A 27,629-nucleotide genomic window follows, 5' to 3' on the forward strand; every position below is an offset into this window, starting at 1 on the left:
AAAACACATTTTTTTGCTTGAAAGTGAGTCAGTTTCTGGGGAAAAAGGGACATTTTAAATTATACAAGTTGCCAAGGAAAACTTCTTAGAGGTTGTGCGTAGAAAGGCTAAAAGCCAATATTGTGCCTTTCAAAGTATGAATTTATTTTTCTTTCAGACAATGACTGGTTTTCACAGTACAATGAAACAGTGTATAATTTGGTGTAGAGACTATGAAATTAATTATTATGTAAAAGGGGCATTGCTTACTGAGCACATTAATGCAATTAATATGACTCAAGATTTTCATGAAATGTGTGTAATCCATTATTTAGATTATCCACCAAATGTCGGCTCATCTTTTATCACTACATCAGCAAGATCCTTTGGCCAGCCAGGTCCTGCCTTTTCTTCTCCTCCATCAGGGGTAAGAGTGAGTACCTAAGCAAATTGATGTCCATGTCGAGATTCTTGTAGAAGCCACTTCTACCTACTGGAATTAAAACCGTGAAGGCTTCCTTTTAGACAATAATCTGAATATTCAGTCTGTTATTTCAGCTTCCCTGCAGCTCTTTTATGCTTTTGATTTTGGCCAAATCAGAACCTGATTGTAGTTATTTTTCCAGTGCTAAAAGTTGTTTGCTTGTTGGAGAGATTTGGGGAGGGGGGTAAATGGTTTTGTGTGTATCCCATTGACTTTTTTCCCCCATTTTCTGAGTCTTTTTGACCCAGGAAGGTCAGTTTCATCTTGGAATGAAGCTTTGGATTGGTTTTTACTTACTCAGGGTATCAATCCCAGCAAGCAGCCTGCCATCCCTCCAGTTATTATTTGTTGCAATTGCTCTCTGCCTTTTCCATGCTGAGGTCTTTCCCCCAGGTAGCAACAGTGGCAAAGAGTGGCTGCAGCTGCACTAGCCACTACTCCTCTGGGGGTCCCCAGTTAATTCATTATACTGGACTAGCTTTTTCTTAGCTTATTTTAGTCTACCATTTATATCATCTGCTGCCACTGGCAACCTTTCAGGGAGTTTGCTTTGGTGCACAGCCTTCTGTGGTTTAGGTTTGTTAGCACCCACAGCATTCAACACAGGTCCCCAGTTAGGTTGCTCTAATGCGCGCTTGAATGCCTAGCCCAATAATCAAAAAATCCCAGGAAAAGAAAAATATAATATTAATAGAGGTTCCTACACTGACAAAGCAGAAAGATTTTAAAAGGAAAGAAACAAATAAAAACTAACAAAAAAGGCAAATAAAAGCAAATCATATTAATAATGGAAACACAAAGTTGTTAGGGTTAAAATGTAGCTCAACATATATCAGAAAGCTACAATTAAAGCTGGAGGCATCAAGGATTCGTGGTAGGGCATTAATGGAATAGCAGCAGTAATCCAGGGGTTCAGGTCTTCACCTTGTTAGCTTTTCTGTGTATATCCTGATGCGGTCTCAGCCACTCTGGAAAGCCATGCTGCGCTGGGTCCCTGTGCCACTCCAGTTCGGATCAGGCATTACTTACAGAAACATTACCTAGATATGTTTAATCCAACCAATTTTCTACTGTGTGGTTTTGCTGTGACAGACGTTATTTGAAGGGGTTTTAGCTTCTGCCTGTCACAGACACTGTGTGTGCGCGGGAGCAAAGAGCAGAGTTGCTCATGACTGCTGCCTCCAAGGTCAGAGGTGGAGTAGCAGCGGGTGCAGAGGAATGTTCCTTTTCATCATGTCTGTCAACCTCGCAACAAATGAAATTACTGCTAATGCCAGTATCATTTCTCCTTAGAATCTGTCACTATTTATCATTTAAGCTGCCTGCAGAAGTCCTCCTTCTGAATGACTTGCAGTACTATGAGAAATAAAAGAAACAATAACTTTGATTTTCCTGGACACTGTAAATCCTCTTTCTTCGGAATTTTACCAGGTGGACAGGGAGCTCTGACAGGGAGCACTGTTAGAGGTGTTAAGATTGAGTTTGCCAGCTGTCATTCGCCCCACAGCCCAGGTGGCATATAATTTATTACACCTTTGCGCAGTAGTATTCACTTTCAGCTAAACTGCTGCCATTTAATTGAGCAGTGGGAGATTATACTTGACCTTGCATGTAGTCATAAACAAAGTGTTCATATTTCTGGAAGAGCTTGCTCTGTGCTATCCATCTGCAAATAACTCAATCCCTCTTCAAAAGACACAGTGCTACAAGTCTTCACTCGGGCATGGAGAGCCATTAGCACTGGAGGGGTGGGACTGCCAGTTGCTTATTATCTTTAGAAAAGATTCATGTCAAGCTCAAGAAAGGGATAAATAATTTGAAAGGCAAGAAACAAAAAAATGGAAAAAAAAGAAGTCATAATAAAAAATAACCAAATTGGATTTCTGAAATAATATGGCAAACGGTATAAGGTGCATTTCAGTGCCATGCATCAAATTATTTTTGTAGTAGTTGTACATCTGCATTGGTAAACCCCTGTAGACTTTGGTTGCAAAGAAAGTTAACTTAGAGCCTTACTGAAAATTACATTCAACACTTGACGCACAACAGCTCCTCTGTCTTCCTGACTGTGGATATGGGAGGTGTATATTCCTTTTCTGGATGTGATTTACAGCTCTGTTTAATTAACGGATCCAATTTAACTTCAGTCAGCTGACAGGATTATTGCTTGGTACAGCCCATCAACTTCTGGTATGAGTATGTGACCACTTTTTAATCATGAATTACAGCAGATATATGGCATAGCATTTTAATTTAAGCCATTGCCCGTTGTGGGGAGGTGGCAACATCTTACAGTCGTTAGATTTAATCTACTGCTGAGCGCGCGTCTGAACACAGGCTCTGGAGCCTATGTAGGGAACAGCTAAGTCTTTCCAGTCCCATTGACTGTTAGCATACCATCTCTTAACAGATCTAACAAACCAAACAGAAAGTACCAGGTGACTTGGGGTGTTCCTACACTGGGACTGCATTTGCTGTCAGGAAAGCTGCCTTTTCCTCTGCTAGCTGTAGTTGTATTCTTCTGTTGTGCGCTACGCACTGCCTTGCCAGATGCACGCAGCCATCACTTCCTTTTCTATTCAGGTGGAGCTGAGTTGCTTCATCTTCTTCAGAATCAGGTCTTTGTTATTTTTCTGCTAGAGAAAATACATTACTTCTGTACTTTGGCATTGCTTTGACTTATGTTATGCTCTTGGGCAGGCTCTGTAAGATGCAAGCTAAATAGCAGACCACTATATAATACAGGGTCTTGCTGCAGCAAAAATACACAGATGTTTAACTGGTGAAGCCCAGGGTGGAGGTAATGGGGTGAAGGTGTAAATAAGATAACATTAGCTCTGTAACTTGTGAACTTGCTGACAAGCCAAACATTTGTGATGGCTCTGGTGAACTTGATCCCACAAGATTAAATGATTTGCATCTTCTCTTGAACGGCACAATTTTAACTGAAGGTAGAGTTACTTCTTCAGTAAAATCCTAACAGTAGAGGTCATAAATAGGGAAGTAGTCTGGGAAGACTTAATCCTGTGTGAGTGATGTTTTGCATGTCATTAGCTGGGGTAAATTATGTTCCTCTCAGAGTATACCCTGATGCCTCTTTGCAGAAGGAGTGTAGAGCCTGCTTTCCATGTCAGGGAGACAGGCAGCTCTTTGGGAACTGCCCCAGCACTCCAAAATAGACTTCCACCCTTGGGAAGTGATTCCCGCACCGGCAGCCATGTGCCTCTGCCAGCCCAATTCAGGAGCTCCTCTTCTCTGCATGTCCAGTGGTCGCTGTGCCCCCTGGGGAAGAGTACTTCCTACTATATGGTGTTGCAATGAGAGGGGAAAGTAGTAGGTTTTCCAACCTGAGGTACAGCTGTATGTCCTCTCACAAGTTAAATGGGGTCACTTATACCCCTGGCCCAGTCTGTTCCACCAGCGTAGAAGGAAGATTTAAATTCAGTCCCTGCTATTCTGAACACCTCTGTAGTCACCTGTACTGTTTTCTAACATCCATAAATCCATCAGGGACTGCAGTGAGCATCTGTTTCGATTTCCAGGCACCACCAGCACCACATAAATCGGTGTTTATGGAATACCTGAAAATACTAACTTTTTATGCATTGCTTGCGAATTATCTGTGAAGGGCCTTTTACTCAGCAATAGTGCATAGTGCCTTCATGTGCAGGGAAGGCACAGAGCTCTCAGTGGGACAGACAGATGCAGGTGGGGTGAGGAAAGCTGTCTGACTTGGCAGAGGAGCTGTAGGGGTTGTGCTGACATACCAGATGGGTACTGGCCCCACAGGGAGCTCATCAGGAAGGGCTGAGACGTCCCCAAGGCAGGGGCACCCTCCGTCTCTAAAACCAAGAGGCCTCCAAACTCTTGCTGATGCTGAGTACAGTGCAGTGGCCTGTGCCTGTGGTAGTCCAGCCCTCTGCTGTGACGCACCAGGGAGCTGAAGCCCTGGAGTCCATAGGTTTGAGGTGGCAAGTTACCTTTTGCAGCAATATCGTTAATCCTATTTAAACAAGAGCATATCTTCGAGAAATCTTCTCTGGACTTTGTAATGTCCAGGGATGGAGACTCCATTGCAAGCTGCACTGCAGTTAAACATTTCCCTTCCCATTTGCATTTCTAAGCCAGGATGTTAAAGTACAAGGTTTTAAAGGAGAATATTTGTCCTTAATAACAGGTGTGCAAAACAAAAGATTTCATTTTTTGCAGAAATTTAAGGTCATACCTAGTGGATGGAATATCTAAGATAAAAACATTGTTTTGAGTTTTTTTTCTTCCCCAGTTTCCCCAGAGGAAATCTACACTGGGTCGAGTTGTTCACATCTGCAACCTCCCCGAGGGAAGCTGCACAGAGAATGATGTCATTAACCTGGGCCTCCCTTTTGGGAAGGTCACCAACTATATCCTCATGAAATCCACTAATCAGGTACTGTACATTTGGGGTTTCAGCTCCAGGGCTGGAAAGGTACTGAGTTCAGTACTATCAAGGCATTTTGCATGAGAAGAATCCAAACAAAAATTATCATGCTGCCTTTTTTATCTTATAGTTTGTATTTCTAATTATGTAGTAGATTTTAAAGCTCTCCCTGTTTGTGCTAGGCCTTTCTGGAAATGGCTTACAGTGAAGCAGCACAAGCCATGGTGCAGTACTACAAAGAAAAACCTGCTATGATAAATGATGACAAGTTACTTATTAGGATGTCTAAAAGGTACAAGGAATTGCAGCTGAAGGTAAGATTCCTGACCAGATTTCCTGAGTTTCCATGGCACGTCCTGGAGAATACATCTAAAAATCTTTGCTGATTACTGATTTCTAATTAATGCTTTAATATTATGGAAAAAGAAATGGAGAAAGATAAATTAATGAACGTATGTTAATGATCTTTTATACTTAGCTGCTTGCTTTTGTTCTAAATGTTAACTCTTAGAAAAGATCCCATTTTCCTCTGGTCCTCTCATACCATTATTTCAAAAATCCCTTCTGAGCTTCCTTCTATGAGTGGACTCCCCACATTGACACATAGCAAAAATAAGGTGGTCCTATCCTTTTAGTCAGGCATTAAGCCTGAAGCAGCGCTTTTCAACACTTGCATGCTTTAGCCATAACACAGTCTCTATACCATGCAGTGAATGCATGGCGAAACATCACACTGATTTCTTTTTCTTTCTTTCTTGTGAATGACCTAAATTAAAAAGCAAGATTTTTTGTTTTGTTTTTGTTTTTACGTAGGATCAGAACAGAAAAATAGTCTTTGGACTTTCTGTAGAGTGCGTGACACTTCTCATGTGGACAGCTGAGCAATATCCAAAAATCAGTGCTCTTGTGAGCATATTTGTGGAAGCTTATTTACTGCCATGTGTAATGTTAAGAGAGTATTTTTTTTCATGGAGACTTGGACTGGAACTGGCAATGCAGAGCTGAAAAAGCTTGATATTATATTATCTAACACAGCACAAAGTTATTTTAGAAAATAACTCTGTAATGTTCCAAGTTAAGAGGTTAAGGAGCCTTTTATGAGCCTTGAGGAAAAACAATTAACTCAGATGGTTTGGTTTGACCTTTGGAAAAGTCTCTTTCTCTCCTGTATCTCTATAAGTTTAAGGAAACTTAAAGGAGTTGCCAGAAGTCAGTAAACCCGGGTGGTCTTTTGCAGTGTGGTGCAGTGAAGGGTTCAGAGGTAAGGTGGCAGAAACAGTGCATCTTAACCTAGAGGTGGAACAGGAATTACCCAGTGGAGCGTGGGAGTTTGCCTAGATTTCAGGAAGATTTTCAGCTTTTCCAATGGAAATTTTTTAGGTCATGGAATTATTTTTCTCTGCACGTGCAAAAGCCCTTTCTCTCTGGTAAAAACAAACAAACGAACAAAAGTGCAACATGGAAGGGAGAATACGCATGGCCTGTTTACCACTACAAACTGCTCTGAGTTCCTGCATGGTTATGTTGCTCAGCTGTGCTTGCTCCAAGTGTTTAACCAAGTGCATGCACTCCAGCCTGGAGTAGTGCATCTTTCGTAAATGATCTTGAATCTCAAGTAATCAACACTTCCTGTATGCATCTTTCTTGCACTTAGCTTTTCTGAAGTCTTGCGTCTAAACATTGTCTTTTAGAGCTATACTCCAGAATTAATTAAACACTGAGATGAGAAGGCAGTTCATTCCTAGAGGGTCGGAGATAGGCTGCTATACATACTTAATTCAGATATTAGAGAAGCTGTCTGGTTTGTTTCCTCTTGCATCCAATTCCTAGAAAATACTCTGTAGTGAATGTGTGAGAGGGAAGGACAAGCTAGTTTGGAAAGCCTGTCACAGCGGCCAAATTGAGGAGACAGTGCTACAGCATAACAGAGCAAATTTTCCATTTGCATCATTTTACTGCTTTGATTGTTTTATTAAGATACCACCTGCAGAAAAGACTGTAACCACAACACTGAAACCAAATATTTCTCAGTAGTAGTATAACTGAATGATACGTACATGCTGCTTCTTGAAGGACAAATCACCTATATTAGCCTGGAGAGTAGTGCAGTGTGCTAAATGGTGTCTTTGTCTTATTTAGAAACCAGGTAAGAATGTGGCTGCTATCATCCAGGACATCCACTCGCAGAGGGAGAGGGACCTGCTGCGTGAAGTGGACAGGTAAAGTTTCTCCATAGTTTGGAATTGGGACCTGGATAAGTCTGTAAACTTGCAGGTGGAAAAAGCATTATCTGTGTGCTTCTCTCTTATCTCATTTGCTTTCAGTTTGGATTTCACTTCAAATCACTGTAAAAATATAAGTGGCTACAATAGTAGGTACAGGGCCTATATAATGACTGTGCATGTTATAAAAGTAAATGGAACACTTTCCCACCGATGATGATGACTCACAAAATACACCTGGCATGTGAAGAACACACAAATGAAGCTGTTGCCCTCTCCCCCTTCTTGAGTGAAAAGTGTAAAGGCTGGGGGTGCTGCGAGACCTAGTGGGAAGGAGACGGTTCAGATTAAAATGTATTTGGCTGTATTTCTGATCTGCCTGACTTCTGGACCTTACAGCAAAAATGGAGAGGAATTATGGTCCTAAAACATCTCTCTTAAACAGGTGACCTTTGTCACTTTTGTCTCGGAGGTGCCCTAGATGAGTATTAAGGGTACAGACATCAGGGTCATTGTGAAGGTGTTAACATATTATAAGCTTTTAATGCTAAACCCCTATGAGACAGTTTTAAGAATGAATGAACACATTCTTGACACATCTGTGGGGCTTTAGTTAAGTTCTGTGGATATGACACTGCCTTTTCTCCTGTTTACTGTGTCTGCAGCTGTGCAGTGCATGTCTGTGAAAGCAGGTTCGCAGGCACCAGGGCAGGCCCGATGTGTTTCCAGAACTTGGTAGACCACAGTGGGTCAGCCAGTTACAGCTGCCTTTTCCCTCTGCAGCAGGTATGGCACGGAGAGGCCCCGCTCTCGCAGCCCCATAAGCCGCTCCCTGTCGCCCCGATCCCACACTCCCAGCTTTACTTCCTGCAGTTCACCCCACAGCCCAATGGGGACCGGCAGGACTGACTGGGGAAATGGGAGAGAGTCGTGGGATCAGTCCCCATATTCTCGACGGGAAGAGGAAAGAGACAGCAGAGAATGGCGAGAGAATGGGGACGAGAAGAGGGACAGGACTGACACGTGGGTACACGAGAGGAAACATTATTCCCGACAGCTGGACAAGTTTGATTTGGATGAACGTAATGAAGGAGGCAGAGGGCACAGAGAAAAATATTTAAGGACTGGTTCCCCTGGCTCCCTTCATCCTTTATCTGGCTACAAGAGCAGGGAAGATGACTATTACCGAAAAACCTCTAAGTCAAAATCTGACAAGTTTCAGAGGCAGCTGCAGGATTTACCTGGGAGATCTAAAAGAAAGGAAGAGGCAAAGTTAAGGGAACGCAGGCATTCTTACAGCGAGGATGCTGCCAGGGAGGAGGTGGCTGAACAGAAGCACAGCAAAGCATCTGAGAGCTCCAGGCAAAAACAAAGTGATAAGAATAAGGTGAAGAAAGCTGAAAAAGACCAAGAGGAAGATGCTGCTGCTGAAGGCAGTGATGTGAAGGAAACCAAACCTCCTGAGAATGAGGTAAATAGAGATCTCAAACTGTATGTGAGAAGAATGTAAATGCTGAAGTAAGGTATTTTCTGAAATATTTTAGATTGTTGTTGTGGGTGTGGTGCTGGTGACATGCAATGTTTTGCCATGATAAAATCAGGGAATATAGTCCTAGAAGAGATCTTGGGAGGTCATCTTGTCCATGTCTTTGCCAGATCATGCAGATCTATTACATCATTGCGGTGTTGGGTGCGTGGACATTGTTCCTCTGTGTCAAGCACAGAACCTCTGGGTAAGCAGTGAGGGGAAGGGGACAGACAACTCACAACAAAACCAAGTGACAATCTGCTGTTTGCGTGCAGGTTGTACGTGCAGGGGAAATTGCCCTACTCCTCTCTCTTCTAAGTCTGTGCAGAATACCCCATAGCTGCTCTCTCTGCATCCATCACCTCCTTCCACTGCCTGTGATGTGGAATGAGTTATCTGGGAATTAAGTGGTATTTTACAGGGATGCACAATACTTCTAGAAAAATACATCAAACTGGTTGTTATACTGCTAAAATGGTGAATGAACTTTTAATGAGGAACGTTTTCTTTTCGGTCAACTCAGCAGAGCAATTGGGTTTTATTAATCATATGTCCCTCCCCTCAGCAGTGGCAGGGATAATTCACACCGCTCCCTTCAATGTGCTGGTAGAAATCTCTTCCCATGGCACAACCATTGAATCAGCTCACCTGTAAAATTATGGGATTTCTGGAGAAGTACTCCCAGTTGCTAAAGCGGCAGCATCAGTGGGTTTGATTCTCCACTGGAAAAAAGTGGAGAGGGAACAGATCAAGATGCCTCATTCACTCAGTTCCAGTACAGCCCAGTACATCCCCATCCTATGGGGATCTTGTTACTGGCTTGTGGCCACCTTGCCTCCCCCAGTCCCCCCTGGTGATACACTGCCACCATCCACCTGAGGGATACTGGCAAGGAGGCCGCAGAGCTGCTTTGCTGACCAGGGGTCCATCTCCAGCTTGTGTTTGTGCTGCCAGGGCCATCTTCAGTTGTTTTTAGTTGACCTTGCATTCGTTCTTCTCATGTGGGCAAGGTTGGTAGAAATCTCTAGATCTTGTAACTCAGATTGTCTCTGTAACAGGCAGCAGCACTACCTCATGCCATAGATATGTGTGTCTGTACCACCTTTTGTCATCTTTCTCCTTTGGCTGGTATTTCACTATGATGGATGGTTCCTTGGAAGGAGATGTCAGAGAGAAATGTCAGACAGCATCCTAAATCACCAGTGTTGCACACTCCTCTGCATGTTTTTCAAGTTTTTTTTAAAGTTGCTTTGTTAAAGGCACACCTCTTCAGGGGCTACAGCTAATAATTTAGGAGGAAATAGGTTTGAATGTCTTGAACTCACATTTTTGCTTTGCCTCTCTTTTACCAAGTGCCAGGTAGTACTGTGGTTTTGTTCTTCCAAAGCATGAACTGTGCAAGCAGCTGCATTCTTGACTGATCCTACATCAATAAACAAAACAGTTGAGGTCTTTTGCAGAGTTTTAACACTGCTGCTCTCCTTACCATGTCTGAGCCAACATAACAGATGTGGGTAGACAACAGAGGAGTGGAGGCTGGAAATTTTAATGAATTCACATTCTCCCCCACCTGTCTTCTAGCCAATTCTATGATGTAAATTACACCTCTCTAATTTTGTTTAAATTTCTTTTTCTTAACTCTTATTTGTGCAGTTTTGCTAATGGAATCCAATTCTTGGGTCTTTTCCCACAGCCCAGTTGACTTGCATAAACTTTAGAAATAAAGAATGTGACCTTGTGGTGACTTTGCTTCCCTAAACCCAGAATAGAAACATAATAGAGCACCACTGTGTGTTACCATATGTGTATATGTTGTATTTATTTTAGCTTGGAAAAGAGGAGCAAGTTCCAGAGAAGAGCTCACCTTCAGCTAATAAACAAGGAAGAGAATCTGGAGACATTCTGGAAAACACAAGAAAAGAGAAGGTTGGTGACACATTATTGGTGCAGTTTCCATGACAAAATGAGTGAAAACCCAGGTTTGGTAGCACATTCTCCCTACTGAAATATTAAACCCCTATGGAAAGACGTGTAAAGGGGTTGTAAAAGGGGGCTGTCTAAATTAACTTGACTTATCTTGACCTCTGCTTTAGGGGATAGCTTTTCCTGAAGTCTCCAGAACTCTTTTTTTAGTTGCTCTTTGCCCATGTACATTGCTTCACATGCATAGCCCTTGGCGCTGGCAACTCTAAGTAATGTATGCCCAAGTAAGCCATGTATCTTTGTGAACCCTGCCAAAACCAGGAGATGTGGTCAGCTGGTGGAGAGGGAGGGGACTAATGATGAAAACTTTTCAAAACATTGGCCTTAGATATAGACTATGGATAGTAGCCTCTTCGATTGTTTCTGGTTTTAATTAAATAATGTCTTTACAGCGCCCCTACTGCAGCATCGCAGTCAGGGACAGCAATGTCCTTGGAATTCCTCCAGCTTCATATCTGTAGGGTCATGGGTTGATAGTCAGATAGGGAAGCTATTGATATCTGTTGCTGTAGAAAACTGATCTCCTGGCAAGAACAGTGTCAACTCCCAGAGTTTTCGTGCTGTTTTGAGATTCCAGGAGGGGAAGTGTGGAAATGGCTGAACAGGAGGAGAATACAGATTATTAATAGATTATGTGTACACGATGAGTCTGGGAGTTGAAATCTAAGCTGCAAGTGTGTCTTAAAAGTAACATATATGTTATAATTCTAACATTTCTGAAGTCCAGTATTAGTGTCTGAGTCCTTTAAGTCTATAACTGCATGTATGAGGTATTTCAGATTATGTACCTTGGAGTATAACTGTAAAACTGATTTTTCTTAAAGTCTAGGCCAGGCTCTACTAACACAGTCCCTGGCAGAGGGCTCTTGCTGGTGGAAGGAAATGACTACAGAAGGTAGCCACATTTCCTCAGTCACTGTAGGAATTTAAAGGACCTAGTGCAGCTAAGTGAAAGCCACAGTGGCTAGACTGGGGTTCACTATATTCTCATTGTGCTGCTTATTTCTTGCTACCCTGGGCTGGATGTGGAGGCAGGGAAGAGGTTCATTTCCTTGGGGATCACATAGCAGAGTCAGTTGCATAATAAAGTGTAACAGGTTGTGCCTTGTTCCACTGCTTACAGAAAAGGAGCAGGTCTCTGGAGAGACCATAATCCCCAAGGCAGTTACAGGATCCTCACAAAGTGAAGTTTATGTGATAATTAAAAAGAGGTTGCTTGTCCTTGTGCATAAGATTTAAAATCACAGCACCAAGGCATATCATTCTTTGAAACTAAAATACGAGAGGGGCTAGGCATGGCCAGATGAAAGTTCTTCCTGGTTACTGATGTTCAAAGCCCACTTTTTACAGACGTGATCTATAATCACTGATCTCTCAAATGTTTTACATCTTTGTGACAGGACCAAGACTGGGAGAGTGAAAGTGAGATAGAAGGTGAGACCTGGTATCCTGCTAACATGGAGGAATTAGTGACAGTAGATGAAGTGGGAGAAGACGATTTAATTATGGAGCCAGATATAACTGAGCTTGAACAAATAGTGCCAGTTGATCAGAAAAATAAAGCTGCTTCAGAAATGTGTCCGTGTATGTCGACCATGTTAGAACTGAAAAACGATCACAGCCACTTAACCAGGAGTGAAGACAAATTTGCCCATAAAGCTTCAGAAACAAACTTCAGATCAGCAAAGGGCAGTGTAGCTTCTAGTGGCTGTCAGGATGATGAGGAGGATGATGATAATGATGATGCTGTAACCGAAGCATCAAGCCTAAATCTGGACCCTGAGCAGAAGCCAGAGGAATTGCAAGAAGACCAATCTGCTAAAGAGTCTGATCCCCAGCAGAAGGAAGAAAAAATTGATAAGAGCTCTGACACTCGCTTAGAGCCTGAAGATCACCATATACCTTCTGTTCATCTGAAAGAAGAGACTCTCCAGCTCCCTGATACATTTATAGATGATTACCAACAGATGGGATCACAAGGAGCTGAGAGCAGAGAAGTTATGGAAGTGCTTGTTAAAAATGCTAGTGAAGAAACAAGACACGGAAGCCAAGAGTGTCCAGAGGCCAAGGGTAACTACTGGGTTTTTTTTCTTTTCAGCCCACAGAGAGCCTTGCATGTTTTCTCTGACAGTAGACTGAAATTTATTGCTAACAAGAATAAATGTTGCTAATAGTATCAAGACTTGTCCTTGGAGCAGCTCAGTAAAATAACCCCAGTGCCTTTTGCCAAGCTAAACCATTAGAGGCTCTTAGCTGAATAGTGTAAAGGAAATATGATAAGCAGCTTGCAAGCTTTCTGAAAGGCATAAGCTGCTATAATTGTCATGTCAAGGTTCACATAAGTTTAGCTGAAGTCTTTCAGTGCCCTGCTAAATTTATTTTGAATTGTCAATGAAATGAGTGACAGTCTCTGAAGGTCAACAGAAAAGTATCTGTAATGTCTGGCTGGCTCCTGGACAAGGTGGGTATTCTTACACACTGTACTGAAGCGTTAGTAACATGGAAATCATCTGTAGATTGTTACTTCTCAGTCCCTGTTCATGAAATACGTGCCTTTTGTTAGGACTTGCCTTATCATCTCCTGTTATCTACCACATGCTGCCTTTAATATAACTGATAGGACATGCTGTGAGATAATGCCAATAAATGTAATCATAGCTGCCTATTAATATTTTAGCTGTCAGGAAAAAAGATCTTGAGTGTCTGAAAGTGAGTTCAGTTCCTCATCATGCTTTCAAATGAAACTTGAGCAAACGGGCTGTGTATAATGAGGGGAAGTGGAAAACAACATGGAGCATTTTGGGCAGGAATGCTCTTTTCTGTTGCTACTGGAGTCTATGTGATGGAGTTTTCCAGCAGAAAATCCTGGAACATTTAACGTGAATGTCTGATTTTGAACTAACTTCCTCCTCCAGGACAGATTTGAAATTCACTCAGTTTTCAATACTTACCTGCTTGGCCTGAAGGCACCTTGCCAGGCTTTGCATATTTGGAGATAACACTGCCGTGCAAACTCCCTGGGACTGGGGATGGCAAGGTTGGCTCCCCTCGGCTGCCCACTTCATGGACAGCCAGTTGACAAAAGAATTGGGTATCCCAAGAGCATAGTTACTCCAGTAACTGGAAACTCCAGGGCAGCTTGTGCTTCCCAGGTTTCTGCCATGGATTTGGTATCTGGGATCTGCAGTGCAAGGCTCTCGGCTCTCTGCAAACGCAGCTGCCAGCTCAGAAGCCCAGAAATCAACTTAGGTTGGACTTAAGTTGCCACAAAGGCCCCAGCTGTCTTAAGAAGAGCTAACTGAAGCTTGCTGGGTTTCCAGGATCAATGCTGCAGATTTGGAAACCTGGGATGGGCTTAAAGTTAACTTGAAAGCCAACTGGTCGGGATTTTATATTATTTTCTTTTATATCATGTAATAGACGTATTTAAAACAATGAAGAAAAATTCATTCTCATAACCAGAAATTGCAGATCTTTGAACTACAAACTTGAAAGACAGGAAGGGTTTGGTTTGAGGAAAAATATATTTGTTTTCTGAGAAAATATATCCCTTACCTAGGTGAAATTTGCAATGCAATAGAAATTTTGTCAGGGTAAGGGAACTTGTTCTTTGATGTAAGAACTAAGAATAGGAATCAGACCAGTTTATTTGTAATTCTGTTGCTCTTTGATAACAAATTTATCTTTTTTTAAATAAAAGCAATTCACACGTTGGGAAGGGAGAGCATCTGTTCTTTTGACTGACTTTATATGCCTCAGCAAATGAATCCCCTGTTTTCCACACCTTGAATCTCCTGCCTGTGTCCATTAATGTTGGTCAGCAGGGACCAACCATCCCATCCCTACTGGCCAGGAACCAAAACCTTCAAGGGGCCAAGAGCCATAAAGCAGAAACTGTCCCTTGGAGAGCTGAGGGTGGGAGAAGGTGGTTCCAGGGAGAAGATGCCAATGGTGCTGGAGGGGTCCTACCAGAGGAGAGTTTGCTCTGCCTGTGCAGCTCCTTAGGCAGTCTGGGGATTCGCTCTCAGCAGGTCCTGCTGGCCCCGCTTTCTCAGCAGCCCCTGTGTTAGCCCAGCTCCACCACTGGTCATGCAATACCGTGCGTGGTTACGGAGCTGCAGTCGACCATGCTTGAGCCATGGCACATATAATGTTATAGATCTGTTTAGAGCTTAAAATATGAAAGTAAAAAACATACTGAAAGTGAAATTAGAAATAGAAAAATGGTCTACTGGGAGAAACAGGGGTGACTGCACAGTGTAGTATAGCTGTTGGAGTTGCATTGAGTAGGTCTCTGATTTGGATGGAAAAGCCTTTTTTCAAGATTTAATTCATTTATACATCCACCCAGAAAGTGATCCCAAGAAGTTTACAAATGTCTCTTTAAACTCATGAACTGTTTTCATCCAATACATTTATTCATTTGTTAAGCAAATTCTAGGTACCTGGAAATGAGATCTCTGGAATACCCGGAGGTAGAGTCTAAAAGAAGGCACTCTCCGCCAGGCTGGGAACAAGAGGATGTCTTCACCGAACTCAGCATTCCCCTGGGTACGTTTGGATGCCCAGGCCGCCCCTGGCCTGTGATGCCGCCCACTGCAATACCTAGAGCTTACAACAAGATGTCACTTTAAGGCTACTTGCTATATTTATTTTTCAGAACAGATGTGAGGGGAGTGAAGGAACAGGGTGTATGACAGAGGGGTAGCTGTTGAAAGAAAGGGGCTTTTGATTATAGATCATTGCTAATTTCACTCCAGATGAATGGCAAAAGATAGCTGTTAGTGTCACTGAAGAGAAGTAAGTTCCGTTGGACTATATATGAAATATATACAAAAAATACTTAGTAATTTAAAAGTCTTTGTCATAAAAGTATTGATTATACTTGCAGTATAAGCAAAAGTGTTGGTTTTACTGTGTAAACACAGATCATGAGTAAAATACCTGGAAGAAGTACATCCTAAAGAGCAATCTGTGTAACTTCAGCATTAATTTACTGCTAGTAAGTACTATTGCTGTTCTAGCCCTTGAGGTTACACAGTGAAGTTTTCAGTCAATATTATGCACAAGAAGGTACATTTTTAAATATGTATAATATCTAAGAGAGAAGTGGAAGGTGTATTTGCAATGCACAGGATTTTGAACTGCAGCTCAGTATTGCAAAATCAGGGAAATCAGAGAAGTGAATCCAGGATTATCTATGTCATTTAGTCAGCATATCTCATGTCATAAAATGTCATCTGTGTCATTTAACTAAACAGCAACTTTTTTATTTGAAAGTAAATTTATTGTGATGGGGAAGGGTTTCAACTGACATTTTAATGTAATTCAGACTTTCTCAATAGGTGTGGAGTTTGTGGTGCCTAGAACCGGGTTTTACTGCAAGCTGTGTGGACTCTTCTACACAAATGAAGAGACAGCAAAGACAAGTCACTGCAGAAGTACTGTTCACTACAAAAACCTTCAGGTAAAAACTTGAAGCTAGCTAACAACTAGCTCATGGGGTGGATTGTGCATAAGATAGATGATGCTACAAAAACTTAGTTTTTATTCTGTGGACAGAATTCAGATGAAGTGAAATTTAGATAAGCAAAACTTTCCAGTAGTTCCAAATGTTAGCACACTAATTTCTCACTCACAGATCCTTGCAATCAACTGCTGGATCATAAATAAAATGGGGCCAGGTGGTAATTTGATCTTCTCATCTACATTTGGTCCTTTTCACTAGCACAGAATGCAACTCAGATCTTTAATTCTTGGGGTCCCAGACGTTTCTATCACTGGGAGTGAGCCCAGCAGCAGCCTTACTTATTTCTTAATTTCAGGAGCATTAAACATGCCACTTGCTTAATAATGTTGCCAGACTTATTTTTGCATTAGTGTGAACTTCTGCAGCATGTTTCAGCACGCAGTACTGTTTCAGTACTTTGTGACGCACAGGCTCTCCGAGGCATTTCCTGTGACCTGCTGAAATCACCTCCCTGTGCTACAGAACAGCACGGCAGTTCAGCCATGCAAAACACCACTACTGAACAATTTCTATAAGGATATGCAGAAGCATGTAATTACTTGTATGGTTTCCATAAGAATATACCATAAACATATCAGCACACAGAGACCACGGGTGCTTGCAGTTCAATCAAAAGACCCTACCTTTATCACTTTCCAGATGCACAGTTGATAGTATCAGTCCTGACAGCATGAGCTTGAACTTCCCCATGCTGAGGACTCCTCAGAGGAGGTAGCCTTGCCTCTCATCTCCTTGAGTCCCTGCCTGCGTGCAGGGTGTGTACACTGAAGAAGATACTTCTGTTGGCATTCGTATATCCTTAGCAAAAGTCATGCAAGAGCAAAGCAAAGCTGCTCCTTCTTTCTCTGTTCCTTCCCTCTGCCCATAGTAAATGCTAGAGCTCTGCTTCTCTTCCAGTAATAGCTATCTTCCCCTAGCTGGCTAGTAGGCATTGATTTTTCTGTGACACTCAGAGTCAAATAATTTCTCTGGGAGAATTCTCTTCTTGACTTTCCTGAAGTTAGGTAGCTGTAATCATACAAAGGCCTCTGGCTTTCAAACACTGTGTCTGCAGAGCTGCGATGCCTGCCAATAATGGATCCTCCAAGTGTAAGCTTGAAAAACAGGTGCCCAGTTTGCATGCCTTTTTTTGCTTCATACAAAAAAATCCAGAGAGAGTCACCAGAGGTGGCACCACTCAGTGCAGGCTGTGTATTCCATGCGAGTCTGTCCCAAAGAAACTCATGCTAAAGCAAAGACTGCAACTCCAGCTCCTGCCCTTGGCAACTGGGTCCCATGGGAAGGAGAGGGATTTTTTCATTTTCTAAGTTATTTTGTTAAAGTAACAGAAAAAAGGTCCAACTAAAACTGAGTCAGTGTGAAAAACCCCCTCTTTTTCTCCCTGTTAAGACGCTTCCCATGAGCACTGTGGTAGATTTCTAACACTGACTTGAGATAAAAGAACAAAGACCACAAAAGCTGTTAAAATTAAATCTGTCAAATATGGTAATAAAAACAGACTGTTCTGTCGAGCTGTACTTCTTATCTTATAAATGGAGGAAGTAAATGTCTTATCCAACTTTTACCCACTCAAGTGGAAACTCAGCACATTTTAAACAATTGTTATGTATTACTAGAACCCTTTTAGTTGCAAAAATGCAATAATTTATGTATTCTGCAAGAAATGTCTGTTTTCTCCTATGATGATGCAATTTAATGAGTGTATCCACTCTTAACAGTTACTGTATGTGAAGCTACGGGACTGCTGCTGCAGACCATCTTTCTGTTGTCTTGCCTAAATGACAAATACCACTGTCCAATGACAACAACGTTGTCCCAAATGCTCTCATGGCTGTGAGTCTTTTATAGTTGATTTGCTACTTGTCGTCTTTCACGTGATTTCCTTGGAGCCACATCCAAAGTATATGTTCAGCGTTTGGATTTGAACAAAAAACTAAACAGTTTGTTTGCCACTTTTCTTCCAAAAGCCTTGCTTAGATGATGATGATTTTGTCTTGAAGTAAAATAGTCAACTTCCGCTGAGTATGGTTCCCTTTGAAGAACAGCAACCACTGAAAAAAATTCAACTGTTTCTTTGTCAGGCTTGCAGACTTTCTGTAATTTTCCATTCTCTTCAGCTTAATGAATGATTTTCCCAGATGGTATTTATATTTACAGATCCACTGCATTTTCCATGTCCAAAAAATCCATCATTTGGCCATCCCTCCCACCACTACCACAAAAAGCTGTCAGATTCATCTGGTGTAAGCTACCTGGGCAACTCAGTGCAGCATTTTATTCTGTTTTCCAATGCTTTTATGTAGTATTCATCAAAATTTGTATTTAAATGAAAAAATATTTTTCCTTGACTGTCCTTTTGCTATAAATTAATCTGAATGTCTGGTCTGTGAACTTCAAAACTGGTGTTTGTGGTACTCATGATAGCTGACAATGTCAGATAAAGGTGGTGGATAAACCTCAGTCTTATTTTGGTGGGTAATCATTAAAAAACAAAAATGCATGGGTTATCTGAGCCAATGACAAGCATTAGTGACTTATTACAGTACATGGTGTATGGATCACTTCTCCCAGCCTTTATGGACCCTATATCTCTGTATACTACTGTAACATTTACTCTGGCTTTCTGCCACATGGAATTTTGTACCCAGGGATCAAGACTGAGAGTTGTGTAATTTCCACAGCCAAATCTCTATATTAACAAGGGTGCAGTCGCCATTTTGTCACAGGTATGCCTCTTCATTACCGTTACCGAGCCCCTTTCAGATGTACCTCTTGCATCCAAAACTTGTATTTATGTGAGACACCTGGCAGTCCTAACACAGCCCTTAGGTTTTATACATCCATTTCTCATTTCACCTCTTGCCCATGGATGCCAAAGAGTAAACTGTACTCTGGGGGAATCCTGCAAGTAGATAAAATTTTGCAGTGATGTGAGGTGGTCTTTTCAAAACAAATCAGAATGAATAATCAGCTAGAAAAGCAAGTTTTATGATCCTGATAATATGCAGGTCAGTTGTTCTTGCAAGTAAGTCATTAATAAGAACACCTCTACATTATTATGTGGGAATTCCCTGTGTGTGTGTCTAGCTGCCTCTGAAGATGCTTCTTTTCATCCATTTCTAGGTCTGTTGCCCTTGAATAAATGAGCACCATTTTCAGACCCACACCACTTCATCTTCTATTTTGTGTGCAGCTCTGCCAACTAAGAGCACTGCCAAAAGGCTGAAAGACTCACTGGCCATGTCTGTATTTTTAAATCACACTGAGTACTTAAAGCACTGAAAGGCTTTATCTTGGAGAAACACAATAAATGCAGATACTCTAGCCAGACGGCTCAGTTGTGTTAGTTATTACTGAGTTTGATTATTCCCTTAAGACAAATGTTCTTGTGCAAAAGGTATATCTCTGAACTGGACATGCTGAAAATGTAATAGATATGCTTTAAATTGTGACTCAGAAACTGCATCTATTTTCTGACGCACCAGTCTCACACAGGCATAATTCAATTCACTCAATGGAGTAGTTCCTGTCCTATAGCATATGGAATTAGAGAGTTTGCAAGGAGCAAAGTGAGGTCTAGTTACACACACTGATGGGGACTCATGGTCCTCCTGGTTCTGTCACCAGTTCCCCTGTGGCACAGAGTAAATCACTGAACTGAGGCTCTCCATGTATTCAGGTAGTTTGCCTGACACAGCTGTATTACCTGGCTTGAATTTTTACCAAAATGGGGCTTCTATGTGTTTTTTTCCCTTTTGAGATGCTGGGATAGTGTGAGACCTCTGAAAAGGCATAAAGCAGACCATGCTGAATATCTTCAGTTTTGGTAATGATGCTTTGTTTTTGATGTGATTGCAGAAGTATCTGTCCCAGCTTGCAGAAGAGAGTCTGAAAATGAATGAAGAAGGCAGCCATCTGCCTCAGGATGACACTGGCATTGTTCCTCACTTTGCAAAGAAAAAACTATGATGCAGATGAACTGGAAAAGCTATAATGAGTGAATGCTGATACTTTATTTTTTTTATTTTTATGATATAACTGTCAATTTGCACTGTACAGAGGAGGGGAAATAAAGAGCATGTTCCATGCATTTATGCCCAGAGTGCCATTAAAAACCAAAATGCCTGAAACTGTTTCCCACGGTGAAGCAATGCTGGCATATCTGTAAGAAGTGGAGCAATTCTTTCTCACACTCTGCGTGCTGGGAGTGGTTTCCTAGATTAAATCAGAATTCTCAGGGATTCTTAAAGTTTTAATTCTGATGTGACACATCAGGTCAGGCGGAGTATTTTGAAGCACTCAGCATCCTCCAGTGGACGCTGGAAGGAAAGGAGATGTGACTATAAATAGGCTTTAATGTTGCTTAAAATGTCTTCAGCCATTTCACTCATTGCCCCAGTGAGAAGTAGGATTTGCATAGGACTTCTAAAGCCATTGTGCTAAAACTAGTCAGTAGATGGCATAAGATAAACCCCATCAGCATCCACCTCCATGTGTCTTAGAGCTTGGTGGAATGATAAAATATCTGTGTTGTTAGGCGCTGACTGTACACTGACTGTGTTGTATGAACGCAGAGGGAGCCAGTCTGTCCCAGGGACCTTATAGCCTGAACCCAGCACAGCGAGAGCAATTCGAATGCACGTGCTGACAGCAAACCTGCGCTGGTTCTCAGCATTTTCCATGGTGTGATCAGGATGTTCTCCAGGTACCACTGCATTTGAAACTCTTCGTTTTGGTAATTCTGAAGGGTGCCAACTTTAAGTCTTACAGACTTGAAACTCTCACGAGAGGCTTTTTAAAGTGCCAGATGTTTGGACCATGTCTCTTTTAGACATTTTATTCAAGATCCTTGCTTTTGGGGTCTTTTTCTTTTCTTTCAAGCTTGCTTTTCCTCAGCTTGCCAACGCTGAATTTTCCTGGTTTTCATGGAAAGATGCCAGACTTTTAATATTGTTTTTGTATTTTATTTCCCTGAATTTTTTAAGGCGAGTACAACAACTGATGGCTCACAGAGTGCTGCATTGAGAACACAGGATGCACCAGCAGCTCTGGCATTATTATGAGCTATTGTTTCTGCACAGTTGTTGCTTAGTATTTTGCAGAGTCCCTTTGAAATGCACTGTACGAGTTTCTGGTTCATTTCAATAGGGCTTTGTGTAGTAAAGTGAATACGTACGCAAACCATTGCCAGAATTGATCCCAGAGTTTTGCTTTTATAAAATGCCCCACGCAATCTAGATAGATGGGGATTTGCAGACGTATTTCCATTCTTTGCCTGACTCTAATATTCATCACGGTATGTTCTGTAAAAATTGCTGGTGCTGGATGTCCTGTTTAGACGATGTGCAGAGGAAGTAGTTTCCCAGAAGGTTCTAGCCATCCCTAAGAATGACACGGATGTCGCAAAATATTGCAGAGTGGCTAAATCACCAAAACTGCTTCCACCAGAGTATTCGTTCCATTATTGCTTGTGCCAGCAGCCACACTTGTTCTCTGAAGCACCCTGTAGCCAGGCAGTGTGTCTCAGAGGAGCCTGGTGTTGTTGCCTGAAGCCCTGTTCCATTTCACGGCCTGTGCTTTCCACTCATTTTTACCAGAGGTGGGTTCAGATTTCATATTTGGAATTCCATCTTCTCGCCAGTTGAGGGATTCTTTGCATCCCAGATTCAGACATGGCCTATGCAAAAGACAAGGGGAAATGAAAAACATTACAGCCTAAATCCACCTTTGTCCAGACTTGAAGTATGTTAAGACTTGGGTCCACCTGTCATTTAAACCAGCTCTTTTTTCCATATGGAAGAAAAAATAATATTGCAAACCAGGTATTTTTCCTTCAAGGGTTGGGTTTTTCTTTGGCTCTTTGTTTTTCACATTGCAGTGAAGTTTGAGCACAGGGCTGTTAGGGTAAGAGCTTGTATTGCAAGCTGTAAGGTTACGAAAATGGCAATAAAGATTGTGCAATTGTCTTCTAAAGCGCAGCTTTCAAGCTGGTCATGTATGTTCTGAATATGAAGTTCCCTTCATGCCCTTCAGCACAATCTGAGCGCAAGGGAAGGAAATCACTACAAATGCAAGCATCAAATCTTTGAAGCTAACCCTGCTATCAAACTGGGGCTCTCACTGGCCTAATGGGAGCTTGTTAGACCGTGTGGTTAGGCTTAATTGGATGTGAGACATAGCTGACTGTATATCAAAGTCATATGCCTCTGGCAACTTTATCCCCATGTAACCTCAAATGAGAAAAGTATCACTGTTATTATTCTTTATTTGTATTGCAGTAGAAGCTACGGGTCCACTGCCTTTATTATAGGCACGGCACAAATCCACAACAAAGACTTTCCCAGGCCAAAGAGCTTTAAATCTGACTTTCCGAAAACAGGCAACAGGTGGATACAGGCAGGCAGGGAAAGCAGTAGGTAACCATGAGATTTTGACTGGCAGGAGAAGAATAATTAAAATGGGTGTTTACCCAGGGGCTTATTTTTGGATTTACGGGAGATGATTCAAACTACTTTCCCCCTCCTCTGGTTCTGAACCAGGTTCACTCCCATTATTCACAGCTTGCATATTTAACCTCCTGTTTTCCTGGCTAGCTGTATTAGGCACCCAAAATCCTTTCTTCAGAGAGTGGGCCTTGGTATCTGTCATCGCTGATTGCTTAAGTTTCAGTCTCCATCCAGGGGTCCAAAAGCTGGAGCCTTCACCAAAGCTCACCAGGAACTGTCCTGGCTCCAGATGCTTTGTTTGTGTCATGGATACAGGCCCTTGCTTGCCTCTGAGGAAGGAGGAGGCTCCAGATGGCATCTCTGCCCCACGTAGTTTCCTCTTCTGGAGGTAGATGACTCAGGTAAGTGATGCAGGTGCAATGCCCAGTCCCACAGACGTGATCAGACCCAGACATTTGTAGAGGGGGTTTGGACACCTGGTCCCTTTGGGCTCTGTCCTGACACAGCAGTAATCTGCAAAATCCTGGGTGCAGCCGAACAGGCAATTCCCCTGCTGAGAAGGTCGTTCCTCCCCCTAAAACTCAACATTTGAAAGCAGTTAAAAGCAATCCCAAGTCTCAACTAGCCCCTAATGATCCCCATGATCAGTTTTCAGCCTGATGCACTTTGAGAACTCAGAGGTAATCTCCTTCCCTCTCCAACAGGCCATCATGCAATGCTGACAGGCACTCAGCTCCTCAACTTCTCTCTACTACCTGTTCTGCTGAGGAAGAAGGCCATTGTAGGCAGCTGCTTACCTTTCTCGGCCTGTGTAAACAATGTGTTGTTTCTTTTGGTTTATTATATTTAAAATCTTGACTTTTTTTTTAGTTGACATAATTCATCATCACTATAATCCACACTGTTTATTAATACATACATACATATATATATATAGCACAAAGCAGGCTCAGGTCTAGCCAAACAAATATTGATATTTATAAAGGAGCTTCCTTAATATATACAAAGCATTTCAACACGTCTCAACCAAAGACTGCACTTTTTGACTAGGGACTGTGATTTTCATCTTTGTGAAATCTGTATTGATTCCAAATAATCTTTAATGTCAAACTGCAACTTCCTTTCCTTGAAGTAAAAAATAAGAGTTAAACATTTGCCCCATAAGATTAGACAAAGTTTCATAATAGCTTTAACACTAAATTAGTGTTAGGCTGGTTATATTCAGGGTTTTTCTATTCTCCTACGATTAAGGCTGTGATTTGTTGAATTATACTTGAACTGGACCAGATGTTCTATTTATTGAGCTTATATAATCTTGTTAATTTAAGTTTTGGCTTGTAAACAGTTGGAATTTGTGAGTACTTGTTTAACTATGTAGGAACTGTCACCAATATTAACTGATCTGTGTAACTGATTGCAAAGTGTTTCAATTTGTGTTTCTTAAAAAGAAAGATTTTAATAAAGAGAATTGTAAAGCACATACATTGGTGGGCAACTAGCTTCTAGCTTCCCAGGGGATCTATGAAAAACTGAAAGGAATAAAAGATAGTTTGGGGGTTAAGAAGGAAGCAGGAGGCCAAAATGTTTGCTTTCAAATATAATTTCTAGAAGTTGTGATTCTTACCAGGTAGCTCCTGCCGCACAGATCACAAGCGATTGCTGTCATCTGGTGCTGAAGTTGAAGTGAACACACCTCAGCGATTCACTCTGTAATTAATTGTTATTACCCACTTCTATCCCTCTTGAAATGTCCTCACTTCCCTTTTCCTCTTTATTTCTGAATGAACTGGGCAAGCTCTCTGTCCCCACTGGCTTTTCTCTGTCTCCATCAGGTTGTCTTCTCATCCTTCTGAAAGCACCATATAAAATCGTCCCCAGCCAAGCACCCTCTCCAGCTCATTTCAGCCTAAGTCCCCCTCTTTGCTCATTTACCCTGTTTCGCTTGCGCTCCTCCTCTGCCTTTGCTGATTTTATTTCTTTTCAGGTGACAGTCCTCCCTGGTGCCCTCCCAGCTCCACATGGACCTTTCCCATTCCCTGTCCTACTCCCTGGCTCACCTGCATGACCAGCAACTAGAGGTCCTGGGAGGAAATGCCCAACCTCAGCCAGGGTGATGTGAAGATGTGCTTATACTAAACATTTAAAGAATGCCACGAGGACAAAAGCTGAGGGGAAACTTCACCACCAGCTTTGATGAATTCACTCGGGGAAAACACTAGGAGGAAAACTGAGACAAGGCAATGCCCGGCCCACATGCAAGGCAGGGCATGGGGCACCATTGAAGGATGAGCTATGCCTCCCGCCTCCCCCTGAGGGAGGGAAGTGGGTCTGTCTGCCCCACTGAACGGCCGGGTCATGGGCAAAGAGACTGGCACTTGGGTTTTCTGACTCCCCAGTTCATTAAATCAGCAGATTTAATCAGATGCTTTAGCATCTTTTAAGTAAGTGTTTTGCAGCTGAAGCACACATGTAATGTATTTTAAGCACAAATGGTTTCAGTTCTTCTGTCCTGGATGTACTGAAACCTTCATATGTGTGATTTTGATACTGTTTCAACACAGCTATGAATCTGTCTCGCTCTAGAAATCGGGCAATTCAATTTTGTAAGTATTAACTTGGCATCATATACCTGAAATGAAAAAAATCCGAACTGTGGTATTCAAAGCATAATGAGTTTCTAGATCAGATTTTGTCACACTTAATTTCCTTGGTGGAAAGGGGAACTCAGGTGTGAAAGCCTTCACAAGTGAACGCTAGCCTGCACCAAAATACGAGCATCGCCTTTCAACACAAGGCTGTGAGCAGCCTCCCTCGGACAGCCAGGCTGTAACCCAGCCGTCCTGCCTGACCGGCAGAGCAGACCAGGTCAAGGCTGCCTGAAACCGTGAGCCCTCCCAGGGAAGCTGACCGGGAGGGAGGGCAGGGGTGCGCGGGGAGGCACGGATGGTGCTGCCTGCTCTGGATCAGGCCGCTGTGGGGCTCAGCCGGCAGACACACTGCCCTGACACAAGTGGGGCCGGGCTGATCGGCAGCTTGCGGCAGAACGTGCCGGCAGCGCACGAAGCAGCCTCCCTCCGCCTGCTTTTCAGCGCTGATGCAGCCTGGGACTCAGCCGTGTTTGTGCGGGTGGCAGCAAGGGCAGCCCGAGAGAACAGGTTTGCCTTTGCTTACTTTTCTACACCTGACTCCGCCAATCTCCACTTATCTATGTCAATATGTTGAGCACTCCACATGTGCTTGGCTTGCCTGATGCAATGCCACAACATGAAGCCATGGGAGTATGCGGTATGTATTCCTGGAGGAAAAGTTCCCCCCGTTGTGGAGAAGAGGGGGACTGGACAAAGACCAGGGATTCTCCCTACAATGTCTTAGTGGAACTGGGTAATGCAGTGGTGAAAGAAAAAAAATCTTTTTTGCCTCGCACAAAAACAATATCCATAAGGCTCAGCCTTCTCATTGCAGGGCTCAAGCTGGCCTTACTGACCTGGTGGCCAGGAATCCCTTCCACCTCCGCGGCACGTCACAACTCCCCTTTGCTTGCCTTCAGTGGAGCTACGGTGCATTACAGCGCTCGCAGTCTGGCCCCCACCTTTAAGAAATGCACTGTCTTGTACTAACCTAAAATATTCACAGCACCATGGAAACACAACTCCCCAGATGCTGAAAGAAAGAAGCAGAGGTAGCATCCCTCTCTTCCTTCCTACCTGTCCCCATTTACTGCCAGCACAAGGCTCAAAGGGCCCTGATGGGTGTCCCAGGGGCTTGGGAGAGGGCAGGGGAGCGCTGGGGCCACCAGGATCCATCCTCCACTGTGAAGGCGGTTTTCTTGGGGCTCACCTGCACACAATTGCATCAGCCTACTTTAACCAAAGCCAGTGAGTGCTCTCAGTTCACATCGGGATTATTCTGGTTAAACAGCTGTCTGTCGGGACCAGCTACCTGAATTAGCTTCATTTAAACTGAAATACGTCAATTTTTAATTAACTAGGTCAGATCTGAATGAGTGGGCATGTCTCTAGAAAGCTGCGTGGGGCAGGCTGAATCCAGCCTATTAAAGATTTAAGTAATTGCCAGGCAGAGTCTTGGCCAATATTCCTCAAGGTAAGACACTAAGTCTTAGGGCAGCACAGCCCTGGGTCAGGAGGCAGCGTTTCCAGCCTTAGAAACGAAGGTTCCTGTTTATAAGCTGTCCTCCCCTTATTGCTGAGCAGTGTTTGAGAACAAGCACATTAGTTCCACCTTGTTAAACACAGTCTTGATGTCTTTAGAGGACATAGGAAGCCTGTTTTGTTTGTGGGTTTCTTCTCCGCTGGGCTGTGTTTGCATTGCAGCTAGTTGATCTTTGGCAGATAGCAACGTGTTCTTGGCAGCAAACTTTCACCTTGAGCTCAGGGGGCGTAGCCACACTGTTTTGCACACCTGTGGTGGGGAACTGGGAAAAATTTGCCTGTTTGTATCACTGCTGAGATGTTAAAACCAGTTTCACAGCTGTGCTATTAGTGCTTTGTAGGGGTCCTGGCTCTGAAGATGTGGGCACGCTGGGGGGCAGCGTGCATGTGTGCGTCTGTTTGCCTGAGCAAGACTTGCGCTGCCTTGCATGGACTTCAGCATTAAGCAGTTGGCAATCGGACATACTTTGCCAACACTACAGTCACAAGTAATATTGTTTTGGGGTGTGCCCAAGTCGAGTTTCTAACCTCCTTATTTACCCTGTTCGCTATGACTTCCCATAACACTCTATCTGTCGGTATGAGCTGTGGTGGCGAGCTCGCTGGGCCGGTGGCCACACTGAGACATACACAGGGACTGGTATGGGTGTTCCCCAAGGTGCCCTTGGCATGAAGTGCAGGGTCTCTGGAAACAAGGCAGACCTTAAACAGGCGTGCTCATAGCAGATTTGGCTGAGTAAAAATAAAGTATGCTGAGAACAACAGGAAGAGCAGCTCAGGGCTGTCCTGATGCTAATGGAGATCAGCACCGCTCCGGCTGGGCTATTCCAGTGCCTATTTCCATCTGATTGCAATTGGGAAAGACTAACTC

The 27,629-nt window shown here is 42.9% G+C and overlaps 1 protein-coding gene across 3 annotated transcripts in view; it reads left to right on the forward strand.

Moving 5' to 3' along the window:
* The window catches only part of RBM20 (RNA binding motif protein 20), a 100,436-nt gene extending 80,203 nt beyond the window's left edge, over positions 1-20,233 (forward strand). For 2 of the 3 annotated variants that reach the window (XM_075107687.1, XM_075107686.1), the window contains exons 5-14: positions 315-406; positions 4,746-4,889; positions 5,063-5,194; positions 7,020-7,099; positions 7,886-8,573; positions 10,458-10,556; positions 12,014-12,683; positions 15,045-15,164; positions 15,959-16,080; positions 20,002-20,233. In XM_075107687.1, coding sequence (XP_074963788.1) covers positions 315-406; positions 4,746-4,889; positions 5,063-5,194; positions 7,020-7,099; positions 7,886-8,573; positions 10,458-10,556; positions 12,014-12,683; positions 15,045-15,164; positions 15,959-16,080; positions 20,002-20,112 — 2,258 coding nt within the window. In that variant the 3' untranslated portion in view covers positions 20,113-20,233. The remainder of the gene's footprint in view (positions 1-314; positions 407-4,745; positions 4,890-5,062; positions 5,195-7,019; positions 7,100-7,885; positions 8,574-10,457; positions 10,557-12,013; positions 12,684-15,044; positions 15,165-15,958; positions 16,081-20,001) is intronic. The other variant, XM_075107685.1, reaches the window with a different exon arrangement.
* Positions 20,234-27,629: the final 7,396 nt, after the last annotated feature.

The sequence above is a fragment of the Phalacrocorax aristotelis genome, chromosome 12 (assembly GCF_949628215.1).
Source record: "Phalacrocorax aristotelis chromosome 12, bGulAri2.1, whole genome shotgun sequence".
Lineage (NCBI taxonomy): Eukaryota > Metazoa > Chordata > Aves > Suliformes > Phalacrocoracidae > Phalacrocorax > Phalacrocorax aristotelis.